At 44.0% G+C, this 15,177-nt stretch overlaps 1 protein-coding gene across 1 annotated transcript in view; it reads left to right on the top strand.

Annotated features, from left to right (window-relative positions):
* The window catches only part of LOC311508020 (multiple PDZ domain protein), a gene marked incomplete at both ends in the record, with an annotated part of 36,742 nt that extends 23,831 nt beyond the window's left edge, over window positions 1–12,911 (top strand). Inside the window, 19 exons of the mRNA XM_084572634.1 lie at window positions 346–408; window positions 884–955; window positions 1,390–1,489; window positions 4,207–4,415; window positions 4,619–4,710; window positions 4,807–4,936; window positions 5,096–5,188; window positions 6,287–6,361; window positions 6,464–6,793; window positions 6,950–7,033; window positions 7,880–8,073; window positions 8,926–9,073; window positions 9,158–9,229; window positions 9,435–9,562; window positions 10,037–10,190; window positions 10,463–10,567; window positions 11,969–12,069; window positions 12,177–12,300; window positions 12,765–12,911. Of these exons, the coding sequence (XP_084428760.1) occupies window positions 346–408; window positions 884–955; window positions 1,390–1,489; window positions 4,207–4,415; window positions 4,619–4,710; window positions 4,807–4,936; window positions 5,096–5,188; window positions 6,287–6,361; window positions 6,464–6,793; window positions 6,950–7,033; window positions 7,880–8,073; window positions 8,926–9,073; window positions 9,158–9,229; window positions 9,435–9,562; window positions 10,037–10,190; window positions 10,463–10,567; window positions 11,969–12,069; window positions 12,177–12,300; window positions 12,765–12,911 (2,421 nt within the window). The remainder of the gene's footprint in view (window positions 1–345; window positions 409–883; window positions 956–1,389; window positions 1,490–4,206; window positions 4,416–4,618; window positions 4,711–4,806; window positions 4,937–5,095; window positions 5,189–6,286; window positions 6,362–6,463; window positions 6,794–6,949; window positions 7,034–7,879; window positions 8,074–8,925; window positions 9,074–9,157; window positions 9,230–9,434; window positions 9,563–10,036; window positions 10,191–10,462; window positions 10,568–11,968; window positions 12,070–12,176; window positions 12,301–12,764) is intronic.
* Window positions 12,912–15,177: the final 2,266 nt, after the last annotated feature.

Below are 15,177 nucleotides of genomic sequence, written 5' to 3'. Positions count from 1 at the left end.
ATGGTAGAGGAACCCAGGAAGTGAGACTCATGGTGGGGGCATATCTCAGGAAGCTTCAGATCCTTGTCCCCCTGGTTCCTGTAATGAAAGGTGGAAGAGAAATAAAGAAAAGAGAGTTATGAAGTTATAACTTCATTAAACACAAATGCAAAGAGAAGGTTCAGTGTATTCTGTTAGAAAAAGCCCCAAAAGATGTTCTGCAGCTAGTGTGCAATATGATGTCTTCTGGATACTAAGCATATTGAATAATAGTGTCCTTGCCTGACAATATAATGCTTTATATGCGAATCCATGTTTCACAGTCATATTCATCTGCCTACTCTGGATCTTGTGTTTCGCCCACAGTCTCCTAGTTTCAACCATGAAACGCTGACTCCGACACCGCTGTCCAACTCAAACAGCAGCAAGGTAACACTGGTCTGTTAGATACCTGAAGCCTCACACTATTCTTTTCTGCTGGAAAGAGATAATTGCTGTGTAAATTAAAATTTACTCCAGCCTTAAGGTAATGACTTTTTCACTGCTCTTCTGGTATGGAAAATCACAGATCATATAAATACAAACTGAATACAGGCCTACAGAGTTAAAGAGCAGTGAATATGTGTTGTGTTTTGAAGATCATGACTACAACTTTGATTTAAAATTACGAAACAGATTGTCATCTGTTCATCTGTCTGTCATCGCAGTTTTCTTGCTGATGTTTGGTTGTGCACGGCTGTAGCATATATAAAATGTTACGCATGCGCCACACTATGCGTAGAATGATGAGTCATTAACACCTACACTGTGATCCACAAAGAGTAAAACAAGCTTTAAAGGTTTTTTTTCTGTTTTGGTAGCAGTGCATATAGATCTATATCTGTGTTTCCCCACATGATCCCAGGAAGCAGAGACTCTCAGTGGTCTGTTCCTTAGTCTCTCCCCTGCAAACCCCTTCACTCCCACTCCCTTTAAGGTTGGTACATTGTTGTGTGTAAGTGTGTCAAAAGCAGCCTTGCATTTGCATGGAGCCAACTTCCCCAAAAAATTAATTAACGTGCATATTTGTAGATACAACCCTTGTAGTTGAAAATCCCTTGCAGCCACCTTGCTTGTTTAAACCCTTTGTTTTCCCCCTTTGATGGAGATGCACAACTCTAAATAGACAGTGCATTCTTTTGAAGTTATTTTCCCATGCACTTGGAAGTCGGTTACAAAATAATGCATGATTCTGGTCAACTTTCATGTTATTTTTAGCTGACATAAAAACTGTTCATTAATTCGTTCTTTTTCCCACACCGCTTCATCAAGCGCACTGAACCAGCCTCAGGGGTAGTCCAACTCATGCCCGGAGGACCCCCGAGGCATCTCAAACTCTGCCTGTTCAATAATGCAAAACTTCTCCCCAAGGTACCTTCGCCAACCCCCGATAGAACGGATCGGAGAAGCCCCGTAAATGTCACAACACCAATCGCAGCGATGGCTGAAGATGGAGACGACACTGGCAGGAGTAAGTCTGCATCCTTCCTTAAGACGTCACACAGACATACAGAGGGATCCCCCAAAGCCCCAAGTAACATCACAAGAGAAAAAGCTGCAATGCTTGATTACAATGACAAATTTACAACTTTTACAATTTAGTGTATTATTGAAGACATAGGAATTCTCATAATATTTCAATGTTAAGCCAGTTGCGATGCATTGTAAGCCAAGAATACCAAGGCCTACAGAGCTTGAATATTCCTGGAAGAGCAACAGTTGTCTATGAATTGGTTTTACTTTTCGAATGAGAACTGACATTTTTTTTGTCTCTTTTTTGACACACAGACACAGACACACAAAAATGTTATTTAAATGGTATCTTAAGATCAGAATCAGAATTCTCTTTATTGCCACATACACATATGAGGAATTTGTTGTGGTGGTTAGTCCAGTACACTTCAAGGTACATTACTGGTTACTAATAGGCGGTTTAGGCTTCTGCGCAAACCCTAGCACCGTAGCTGACGTGCCGACTAGCGTTTGGGTGGCGTATTTACAGAACGAGCCAGACTGACGAACGCACAAGTATAAATGGCACCGGTGTAGGCTACGTTCGTAGGTTACGTACATAGGTTACGCGCCTATGTCCCACAGTACCCTAAATGAGCCTTAACTTAGGCTTAAAAAGTCTGTGAGAGAGTCTGTGTGTGTGTGTGACTGTGTTGGTTGGGGGGGCTTTTCTTGAGGCGTGAGGGGGGTGGCTCAAAAAGTTTGTGTCAAGGGCAAGAGAGGTCGACTGCAATCTGCTGATGTTTGATGTGCGCTGCGCACTTATTGCCCTGTGGAGTTTTCTTGTAAATATCCAAGGTTTCTCTTTACACTCCATGTCACTCATCAAAATGAATTGCATGTATCCTTGGGGTCTACCAAGTGTGTTGAATACATTGCTTTCCTTTTGCAACAGGGATTTTCATTCCAGTTTGAATGCTGGATTGTTTACAACTATGCATCCTCAGGGCCTTTGTTGGCGTATTGTTACTCTGCTCTTTATAGATCCGTGCGGAATAATGTGAAAGTGGAGGAAGGAGAACGTAATATACTCGTGTGCATGCATGTGTGTCCTTGTGCACATACGCATAAAGAAACAAAATGAGGACTTACTCATAAAAACCTTGATCCGCAATGTGTTTACGAGAGTCTTTTTTCGCCTTTTTAGACCTCATTCCCACCATGAGTTTGGAGAGAATGAATGTTTCGTGTACGTACGAGTGTAAGGGTTTGTACACTACCTAGCCAAAAAAAGTCGCCACCTGGATTTCACTAAGCAAATAGGTACAAGCCTTCTACTTGATAATTGCTGCAAAAAAACATCTTTCAGCTGGCAACAAGTTATGTACCCCCAACTGATGCAATAATGTTGAAAGACACATCCTGTGGTTGTGGAAAAGATGTTAGTCTGTTTGAGAAGGGTCAAATCATTGGCATGCATCAAGCAGAGAAAACATCTAAGGAGATTGTAGAAACTACTCAAACTGGGTTAAGAACTGTCCAACGCATTATTAAAAACTGGAAGGATAGTGGAGAACCATCGTCTTCGAGGAAGTAGAGCTCAGGGCTATGTTTAATAGTGAAAGTAAGGTACAATGCGAAGGGGACTCAAGGTACTGGGACTGAACAGCTGTGTAGCCTTAAGAAAACCACTAATCAGTGATGCTAACTGGGAAAAAATGCTTCAATTTGCTAGGGAGCATAAAGATTGGACTCTGGAGCAATGGAAGAAGGTCATGTGGTCTGATGAGTCCAGATTTACTCTGTTCCAGAGTGATGGGCGCATCAGGGTAAGAAGAGAGGCAGATGAAGTGATGCACCCATCATGCCTAGTGTCTACTGTACAAGCCTGTGGGGGCAGTGCTATGATCTGGGGTTGCTGCAGTTGCTCAGGTCTAGGTTCAGCAACATTATGTGCCCACAGAATGAGGTCAGCTGACTACCTGAATATACTGAATGACCAGGTTGTTCCATCAATGGATTTTGTCTTCCCTGATGTTCACGGGCATATTCCAAGATGACAATGTCAGGATTCATGGGGCTCAAATTGTGAAAGAGCGGTTCAGGGAGCATGAGACGTCATTTTCACACATGGATTGGCCACCACAGAGTCCAGACCTTAACCCCATTGAGAATCTTTGGGATGTGCTGGAGAAGGCTTTGCGCAGTGGTCAGACTCTCCCATCATCAATACAAGATCTTGGTGAAAAATTTATGCAACACTGGATGGAAATAAATCTTGTGACATTGCAGAAGTTTATCGAAACAATGCCACAGTGAATGTGTGCTGTTACCAAAGCAAAAGTCGGTCCAACGAAATATTTTTTGTATAATCATGCTTATATGCACATATGTGACCCTGAGTGTCATACAATTGTCTGTACTCCAATACACACACACACACACACTCCTCTTTTCCTGGCACAGGCATGCGCACACCAGCCGTATCCAATCATTCTGTATACGTGCACCACACAGAAACGCAGACATCACCTTTCCCTCAACTTGACTGATATCCCTTTCAGACAAAGTGCCGCAACACCCACGCACACACCTTCTTCTCTGGGGTGTAATGCTTCTCCACATGTCTCCATGTGTCAGTCGTTATGTGTAGTACTCCACACTTTTTGGCTTAGCCATCAAATCTTCCTACTAACAACCTCCTGTTTGTTAACTCTCTCTCTCTCTGCCTCCTAGAAAAGATGCTTCAGCGCTATGGCAGTCTGTCTGGAAAGCTGCACATGATTGAGCTGGAGAAGGACCCTGCGGCTCACGGCCTAGGAATCAGCCTCACAGGCAACAAGGATGGCTCTAGGGCCCGCATGAGTGTCTACGTGGCAGATATAGACCCTCAAGGGCCTGCCGGCTTAGATGGGAGGATACAGGTTGGAGACGAGCTACTGGAGGTGAGAAACAAATGGGAGCAATAAGGGCCAATAAACTCAAAATCTAAGTTAAACATGAAGTTTGCAGAAGAGAGCGTGGAGTACTTGCGGAGTAGATTTATCAAACAATCAAATGAATGATGCAAGGGTGGGGTTAGAAGAAGATGGAGACGGATAAGATAAAGGAGAGGAGAAAGTACACAACGTTATGTTTCTTCTTCTAGATTAATGGTCAGATCTTGTATGGCCGGAGTCACCAAAATGCCTCCACCATCATCAACAACGCTCCATCTAAAGTCAAGATCATTCTCATCAGGTACCAAAAACATCTCTCGTGGCATTTACACGGAATTCACTTAACACAGTATATGTCTTTGATTAAGCACTCATGGATAATTGGTTTATTTTATAGAAATAAAGCGTCTCTAAGTCAAAAGGTCCAGGGATGTCGAGCGGAGTGTGAGGACGCTGTCGACTCCAAGGCAGACACTTCGGAGTGTGGAGGATTGCCCAGGGACGTGGAGCACATTACCCTACCTCAGGTACAACGGCACTTACATGAACTGGAAGACTGATACGAGAGGAGAAAATATAATTGCCCTCCGATGTCAGTGTAGATTTAATAGGAATCTCCTATACACAACACTGCTGCTGTAGTGACACTGATTCATGGTCATTCGTGTTGTTACATCTCCCTCTAGGATCATGTTGGTCTTGGTCTCTGCCTGGTAGAAGACGAGTCTAAGAGAGGACCGGTGGTTAGGTCCCTGATCCAGCATGGCACTGCCAGTAAGGTGTGACATCTTCAGTAGCATTAATAACATGAATATGTTTCCATTCCTTTCCCTCGTTTAGCACCCAACACCTATCAGGCGTAACATTATGACCACTGACAGGAGAAGTGAATGACATTGACCATCTTGTGACAATTCACTGTTCTGCTGGGAAGCTTTTGGACCTGGCATTCATTGGTGTGGATGTTACTTAGACATGGACCACCCACCTTGACCAGACCAGGCGCCCCCACCCCATAGGAACGATATTCCGTAATGGCAGCAGCCGTCCCAGGCAGCCTGACACAAAAATGGTTTAGGAACAACTCAGAAAAAACATGAGGCACAAGGTGTTGACCTGGCCTCCAAATCCACTAGATCCCAAACTGATCAAGTATTTATGGGATGATCCACAGAGCCCCCCCCCCAACCCATAGGACCCAAAGGCCCCCATTAACAATATTCCTATGTCCATTCTCTGATGAGTCAGAACCTTTTTGGAGGCACAAGGAAGACCTACGCAATATTAGGAAGGTGGTCATAATGTTATGCCCGATCGGTGTATCTACTTCATTGTAATGTAATTTATTTATATGTAAATTGTATTTAATTGACAGTTTTCTCAACATAGCTCACAAAAATAAGAGATAAACTCCTTTCTTCTTACTGACAAACACTTCCATCTGTTGGGGTTTTAGATCTCATCACTGTAGATTTCATCGTAATCGTTCTGGGAATGCTCACCGGGACGCAGGTTGCACATGAATCGTTCAGATCTTTGCACCTAGTAAACCTCAGTGCTCTACCTCAGCCCTGACAGTCATATAGTCTGTCAGAAAACGGAGGCGAACTATGAGCGTGTCGGTATATCCTGTAAATATTTAAACCAGATAAACCTCCAGATAATGCAGTTGCCGTGCTTTAAAGTGATTTCGTCATGTACTAATGAGCTTTCATGTACTGCCCCGGGCAACAGTTACTCATATTTGTCCAGAGGGTGCGTTTGATTTTTAATCTCACTTCCCCTCCATCTTTTTTTTTTTTTTTTTTTTACACACGCACATTTTCATGCATTAGCTTATATTACTTTTTTTTTTTAATTTGTGCTCCCATGTGCAGGATGGCAGAATAAAGGTTGGAGACAGAATCATAGCAGTGGGAGATGAACCTGTGGCTGGACTGTCGGTGGACAAGGTTGAGACACATACAGACACACACACACACACACATAAAATATTCCCATCAAGGTCAGGTGGATTTAATGATTTATGACTCGCACGTCTGCTTTGTATTCAGGTGTCCAGTTTGATTCTCAAACACCGGGTCACTGTCAAGCTCTCCATCAGCCGTTCCAAGAGTGTCACCTCCTCCTCGTCTCTGCCTCTCCCTGCACCACTCTCCGGTTCCAGCGTTCTCTCTCCCGCTGCCTCGCTCGCCCTTCCTGTTGCTTCCTCTTCGCCTCTCAGCCCCGCGCAGGCCTCTCCGGCGACGGAGCGGCCTGATTGGCCCGCGGCTTCTGACCCCCTGAGCTGCCCGGTGGTCGCTGGAAGGGAAACTACCATAGAGATTTGTAAAGGGAATGTAGGCCTGGGCCTCAGCATCGTAGGAGGATGTGACACTCTGTTGGTGAGAACATTTAAGATTATGAGACTAAGGGACAGATCTTATTAAATGTGTGGTTTTCCTGCACTGAGTGTGTCTTTGAACTTTATCTGTGCTTAAAATCCATCTGCAAAGTCAGTTGCACAGTATTGGGTTGTTGGTTTCTGATTTTTACACCAGGGGGCAGTAATAATCCATGAAGTGAATGATGGAGGAGCAGCACAGAGAGATGGAAGACTGCAGGCTGGAGACCAGATATTAGAGGTATAATAGGTTCACACACAGACACACATACACACAAAGACACAACACGTTCCTTTTATTATTTCTCCAAACCTGACCCGACTGGATGCATTTCCCGCTGGGAAACTTTTAGATCTGACATTCGTGCCGATGTTACTTAGACATGTAGCGCCCACCTAGACCAGACCAGGCACCCCCACCCCATAGCAATGATACTCCTTGATGGCAGCAGGATGCAGCCTGACACAGGCACACACACAAAAAATGGTTTAGGAACAACTCAAAAAGCATGAAAAACTGCACCTCGAGTCCAAATTCACTAGATCCCAAACTGGTCAAGTATCTGTGGGACGATCCACAGAGGCCCCTCCCCTCAACCCATAGGACCCAAAGGCCCCCTCAGAAGGTCCACATTTATTCTCTGATGAGTCACAACTGTTTTGGAGGTGTCATGACCTGGCTCGATCAATGTCAAGAGGCAAGAGCCCCAGTGAGGGCTGCAACTGCCAGATCTTAAAGGATCAGGGAGACTGGCCAGGTGCTCCCAGTTACCCAAATTGAGTCCCGCCCACTAAGGTACCTGCAGAAATTTGACGAGCAACAAAACAAGTGGGGAAAACACAAAGCAGGCCGTCACAGAGGCACAAGGGAAACCTGCACAATTGTAAAAATGTGGTCATAATGTTATGCCTGATCGGTGTAGATCCATTAGGCAGCTCCAGTGGTATTGACTTTATTGACTTTATGTTTCTAAAGCAGCAAGGATATTATTATTATTGTCGTTTCATTTTTGTATTTAAAACGTACTGTGGGTTAACTCTTACCCAATCACTTCCCGTTGTCTCCCTCACCCTCACCACCTCCTAGGTAAATGGCATAGACTTGCGGCAGGCCACCCACGACGAGGCTATTGCTGTGCTGCGGCTCACCACCCAGCGCGTCCGGCTGTGCGTCTTCAGGCACCAGGAGGCCTACAGGGAGGAGGACTTGTGGGACGTCTTCAGCCTGGAGCTCAGGCCCCGTCCCGCAGAGGGACTGGGGTTCACCACAGTGGGGAAGAGGTACAATTACGACGCTCCTTAACGAAGGATGAAACCTCCGAGTTGTTATGTCCACTCGCATCGAAATCCGAGGTGCAGCTTGTAAATCATTTTGCACACATGTGAACGCTCTGTCGCTGTCTGATGTTCAAAACACTCCTGAAGCCGGTCTAGATTTAGATCGCGGGGAATTTGCCCGGTAACTGTAAGCTAACCCAATAGAGGAGGTTGGCACTGACGTTAAAGTGCGACTTTGCATGTCTTGCACCTTGTGAAGATGAAGAATAGGCGAGAAATGAAACAAAGTAGGCCATGCATCGCTACCACTATATTAAAACAAGTTATTCAGCAGATGCACAGCCTATTTTTATCTCATATTTAATCAGAATCAACTTTTTATTTATGAGTTGAAGTCAGTTGTGTAGCTTCTTAACAGTTTTGTCCTTTATGCTTTTAATAATAATAAAATGTCTTTGTTAATGACGATACTGTAAAGGTAAACTCCCCTTTTTTAATGATCGGAGGAGAGGAGGCTCTTATTCAGTTAGAGGTCAGTGACTCTGCAGCAACAGAGATCATTAATGTAAAAAAAGAGGAGATAGATATGCCGTATAATAAAATGACACACCGTTCCAGTGCTCAGTAATTACCATGCAGGTAAACAGCCAGGCCAAGGGGTCATACTGCAGAGATGACACAGATCACATCATTTCTAAAGAGTTCAGGAGCAGAGTTGATTTATTTATTTATGTGCCTTCATGTATTTGCACGATCAAGTGTGACGTTACGCGAAACAGCCGTCTCACAGGTCACATCATTTGCTATATGAGCGTGAAGCAGACGCGGTTTTTGACCTCTGTTTTCTTCCGACAGTAATGACACGGGCATCTTTGTGTCAGATATCATCAGAGGAGGTGTAGCAGATTCGGATGGCAGGCTGTTGCTAGGTGACCAGATCCTGTCAATCAACGGGGAGGACGTGCGCGCCGCATCGCAGCAGCACGCACAGAAACTCCTGCAGGTCTGACGCAGACGCACTCAACGCAAACACTTTGGTGTTCAATTAAAAGTGTCATCAGGTGCCATTGTTATGCTTTGCTGACAGGGTTGCAGCGGAGCAGTTCACCTGGAGGTGGCTCGATTTAAAGCCGGGCTGCAGTACTCGCAGCGCAGCCAGGTAAGCCGTTTCCCTCGGCCATGTGTGTGTCAAATCAGTGAAAAAGAAATGTAGACTCAGATGTTTGTTACACTGGCATTGTTTTTTATTTTTAAATGTGTAGTTTTAATTTGTATTCTGTTTTGGCTCACTCATTGTTACTGTAGTCTGTAGTTCAACTATTATTCCCATGCGGTGTTTTAACAAAAGTACTTTGTGAACCTAGGAGTATTTCAAGTTGTGTTTTATCCAGAGCGAAGACTCTGACTGTTCCACCCTGACACACTCAAGTGGATGCGATGCTTCCTTCGGCCACCAGAGGGAGACAGACACTAAAACAGGGAGCAACAGTGAGTGCCCCCTGTTATTAGGATTAATGTCTGAAAACAAAAGAAGTATATAAATCCTAATTATCAATTACCTTTTAAAAAAGAAACGTGATCAATTTTCTTTAAGTGGAAATTATGTTGTTAACATCTTCAGTAAATATATGAAAATAACTCAATATAAAATGCTTTCTTCTCTCTCATCATTCCAAGACTTTGGCGTCACAAAAGTGATCATACAAAAGGTAAGACACGATCTTAAAAGAATAATCGATAATTGTAACACTACAATGGAAAAACGGACCCTGAATTATTTGACGTTTATGTCCAGAAAGTTGAAATATGATTGCGACCTCGTAGGGCCTTCAAAATGACCTCCAAATCGGAGATGTGACCTACTCACTACACACTCACTACACGCTGCCTGGTCAGGCCGTCAGGTTTTATATGACACAGTATTAGGTGTTTGTGTCATGTGCAGAATCTGTCATGTGATTCACAGGGTCTATAATCTGTTTGTGATATCACCGCAGGGTCCATCTGACTCCCTGGGCATCAGTGTAGCTGGAGGAGTGGGCAGTCCCCATGGCAACGTACCTCTTTTTATTGCTACCATGGATACCAATGGACTGGCTGCCAAAACACAGAAACTACAGGTGGGGAGCGTACATGTATATACGTACACCAGTGTGTGTTCAGATTGCGGCAACCTGCCACCTGTCAACTATTTGTTTAAGGCTAAGATTGTCTTTTAGAGTTGCTTGTAGATTTTTGCTCACGGTTGTATAAAACTCAGTGCGGTACACAAAGAATAAATGCAGATTTTTGAAAAGTCCTGGTCAAATATTTTTTTTATCTAACTGAATATAGTTTCCTCGCGAGCATATAAGTACCAGCTTATGTGTGTGTGTCCATGTGTGTCATGTAGACAGGAGACAGGATCCTCAGTATCAATGACGTGTCCACTGAGGGGATGACTCATGTCCATGCTGGAGTCCTGCTGAAAAACGCCACCGGAACCATCAGTCTGCAGGTTGTGTCACAGTGAGACATGCACAAGTTGATATGTAATGCCTGGGAGGCAAAGTTTCTTTGTGATAACGTCAGCAAGTTTATGTTCTGTATGGTGAGAGAAGAATACAGAAGTGCCTCTCTGCTTCCTCTCGGTCATATTTACTTTCATGACACTCGCCGAGACATTAAGCGGAAAATCAAACACAATTCAGATTTTGTATAGCTTCAGCGGGCCCTTCATTATTAGTATTTTTGTGCATATGCCACACTGTAATTTCAGGATAACAACGTGCTTGACGTGCACGACATTTCATGTAATAAGGCATAGACTGTATATAAATATGGACAACACGTCCCCACTTCCTTGCATTGGCCAAACTGATGCTAGTTTCCCTGGGGGTACGGGCGGCGCAATCTTGCGAGTTTGGAGCCGGAGTCTGCGCAGTACGGTCTGAGAGTGGAGCCACACGGCCCGACCATGCTTCCCCCAGACCTCACTCACATTTTGTTAATTAATACTGTACTCTGCTCTACCTCCACCAGTTATAATGAAATGTTGGATTATACACCGTACGTATTTAGTTATTTATTTTTCCCACTCTCTCAGTCCTACGGGACCACTTCGGGGAGCGGTTGCCATGGCAACTTGTAGTCATCGTGATGTCACTTTCTGTTTCTATAGCGTCAAATAACTAACTAAAATGAAACTTATCAGAAAAATGGACACTTGAGCACGCATCAGTATTATATTAACTACCTAAAATGATATAAACCATCTTTGAAGTTTTTTTTTTTTTTTTTTTAATGTGACGTATATTCTAGTCAGTGTTTTAATTTGGCCCAAGTCCCATCCACTAACATGAAGGGGGTGGAGCTTATGACCTATACTGCAGCCAGACACCAGGGGGAGCTCTACTTGCTTTGGCTTCACTTTTGAGGCGCAGTTCCATCTTTATACAGTCCATGTAATAAACACCGCAGTTGTTCTTGACAAGCATGTTTACACGACACCAAAAGGTTTTATACTGTATTTCTCCCGCTGCATTACCATTAGGAGGGGCGTAACCATGTTAAAGCCTGTCATACAGTGCATACAAAGTGGAGTAAACAGAGCATCATTCACTTAATCCAGTCATTATGTGGCGTGACTGTCCTTTAATGTGTGACCACGGTGTTCCAATCATCTCGGTGAAACTGTCGCAGTTCTTCATTAGATTTGGGCTGCCTCGGCTGCGTCTTTCTCCTCATGTAATGCCAGACTGACACAATGACGTTATGCCTGTTGAGATGTTCTGCAGAAAGAACGAGCCAATCAGGCGGCTCCCTGATGGATAAGAATAGAAACTTCTAAAGTGTCTAAAACGTTTTCAGAGGAGTGCAGTGTGTGTAGTATTATAACACTGTGTGTGTGTATGTGTAGGTGGCACCAAGTTCTGGGGGATGCAGCACACAGGATCACAGTGATGCTCACGCTAGGTCGCCAGCTAGCCGCGCACAGACCTGCTCTCAAAACAACCTCTGGTAAGAGTCAGTCATTTTGTTCTGGTTAACAACAAAGGCAGACCTCTAACACGCGTTTAATGCTTTTAACGCTGTTCCCTATTGTTTTGCACTCCATTCCCCTTCAGTGCTCGTATGTATAAGACCATCAGTCTGGAGAGAGGCTCCTCAGGCCTGGGCTTCAGCATCGTAGGAGGGTTTGGCAGCCCTCACGGAGACCTGCCGATCTACATCAAAACCGTCTTCAACAAGGTGGGAAAAACATTGGCAAGGTCTCCTTTTGTTGGAGAAACTGAGGAGTTTTATAAACAGTTTAACAGCGGCCTGTAAGCCACACACTGAGTCAGTCATTACCTTCAGCGTGGTGTTTTGTTCTCTGATAGGAGCAAATCAAACACACACCGGCTACAAATTTCCATTACCTTGCATGGAACAGTTTTAGGAGGAAAGTGTTTCTTTATGCAAGAAGCACAAAGGCAGGAAGCCACAGTCACAACCTGCAAATGGTTTGCAGCAGCTGGTGAATTCTGAACGGCAAAATAACAACTGTGACGAATAATCCTAGATATGGCGCTGAATAGTAAAGCGTTTGCACTATACATGGTTTGTCAGCTACTGCAGGACAGTTTTGTTGGCCTCTATCTGCAGTTCTGAGTACATATGTTGGTGTAAACAGACTGCGATCTGTGTACAGCGATGGGCTTTGTTCCCTGCAGGGGGCGGCCATAGAGGACGGCAGGCTGAAGCGCGGAGATCAGATCATCGCTGTGAACGGACACTGCCTGGAGGGCGTGACTCACGCCGAAGCTGTGGACATCCTGAAGAAGACCAAAGGAACTGTAGTCCTCACCGTACTCTCCTGAGACACCAACCCATTGTGTCCCACTTTAATGATATTTTAATTAACCGAAGTGGAGTAGCTGCTTGTTGTAGGACTGCTTCACAGGGAAACCGAGGAGGCAAACATGGATAGAATCATGTAGTTTTGTTAAAAATCACAAGAGTAGATAAAGTAAGTCTAAATTGATCTACTTTTAGTTTGGGTAAGCTACCTCTAATTGCAAACACAGCTTGGGTGTTTTATTTTTTTTTACATGCACACAGTATTTCCAGTAGTGAAGGTGTTATTTGAACAAATCTGTCGCATAACTATAATGTATTTACATGACAAAAGATTATATTTATTAAGATGGAGGAGATCCCTCTGTCCATCCATCCATTAGCTGTAACCGCTTATCCTGTAAAGGGCCTTAGGAGGCCTAACCCAGCCCAGGTGTTGGGCGAGAGGTAGCGTATGCCCTGGACAGGTTGCCAGTTGATTGCTGGCAGGACAGTGGGAGGAACCAGGAGATAAACCCACGCAGGCACAGGGAGAACATGCGAAGAGAGAAAAACAGAAAAGCCCCGAACACCCAGCAAGTTGGAGCCAAGAACTTTCTTGCTGTGAGGCGACTGTGCTAACGGCAGAGTAGATAGAAATTAAAGTACCAAAATAATACAATAACTGCTATATCCAAATAATATAGCATTTTTTTGCAACTGATATATTGTGGTCCTGTTTTAAATTATTTGTAAGATACGCCGATCAGGCATAACATTATGACCACTGACAGCAGAAGTAAATAACATTGACCTTCTTGTGACAATACAACGTTCTGCTGGGAAACTTTTGGACCTGGCATTCGTGTGGATGTTACTTAGATGTGCACCACCCACCTAGACCAGACCAGGCAGACCCACCCCATAGCAATGACACTTGATGGCAGCAGCCATCCCCAGCAGGATGCAGCCTGACACAGGCACACACACAAAAAAGGCTTTAGGAACAACTCAAAAAAAATATGAAGAACAGCACAAGGTGTTGACCTGGCCTTCAAATCCACTAGATCCCAAACTGATCCAAGTATCTGTGGGACGATCCACAGAGGCCCCTCCCCGCAAAATTCTGTTGCCAGACGCCACAGGACACCGTCAGAAGACCCATGTCCATTCTCTGATGAGTCACAACTGTTTTGGAGGCACAAGGGAGACCTACACAATATTAGGATGGTGGTCATAATGATATGCGTGATCGGCGTGCTAAACTGCTGTATCCAACCAATATAGCATTTTTTTTTTAACTGATATGTTGTGGTCCTGTTTAAGTTATTTAAAATATTCAGTAGTTGTCTTTGAAAACCAACGCATGAATAAATGAATGATCTCAGACCTTCTGAATGCGCTGACCGTACAAATGAATGTAATCTCTCAAGACATGTATTTTCAGCACAGCTGTCTCTCGACTTCTGTTCACTCAGAGTTCACGACCGTGATAAACTGCTAAGACCCCCAAAAACATGCCAAGTGCTCCTGCCAATCTTTTATATGGCAATAAGGCTTTAGGACATTTGCTTTAATCTTCCTTCTGATTCTGATAATTACCGAGATGTCACGGCCGTACCAGTACAATAAACGTCTTGGCTGACATGTGGATGAACAGCAATCATAGCAACCGTATGTTAAGCAGGTAGAACTGCAAAGAAATAAGCGTTTTGTTACATCTGTTGAGAGCAGCTGCTGAATATCAGCTCATGTACGTGTTATTTATTTGTCTTGGTAGTCTCCAATTTGAGCAGCTGTTGTATTGTTAGCCTAACGTCGAATCTTTACTTAGAAACCCTTTCATACCTGTTTTATATGAATCCGCTGACACTGTGACGCTTGTGTTTTCCTCGCTGCTGTTGTTTATTTGCTTTTGTTTAAGCGAGCAGTCCTCGTAGCCACGGCGCTCAGGCTCGTGTGTGTTTGGCATTGTGTACCATCGGGTAACTCCGACTACTGTAAGTGATCTCATTAAACGCTCATTTGTTAGGATTTTGTATACGAAACATGTTACGTTTGACTTTTGTTGTTCTGTGATGTGTTTCACGGTGGAACATATACCCTAAATGTGGTCATATTTTAATGGCAGATGACAAGAATTCAGGAATATTTCCATTTAGCTCTTTTGTGTGTTCTCTGTGGGATAATACCGAGATGGATACAGCTGTGGGTTGCAAATTATTTTGACTTTCAAAGCTCACAGATGCACACGAGAGAGAAGCGTTTGAGAAAATCTGAAACTTCCGAACTGTTAAACAAGCCCTGCAG

The sequence above is a fragment of the Chelon labrosus genome (genome assembly GCF_963514085.1).
Source record: "Chelon labrosus genome assembly, chromosome: 2".
NCBI lineage: Eukaryota > Metazoa > Chordata > Actinopteri > Mugiliformes > Mugilidae > Chelon > Chelon labrosus.
The sequence above is the reverse complement of the archived record's forward strand: the minus strand, read 5'-3'. Positions and strand labels throughout refer to the sequence as shown.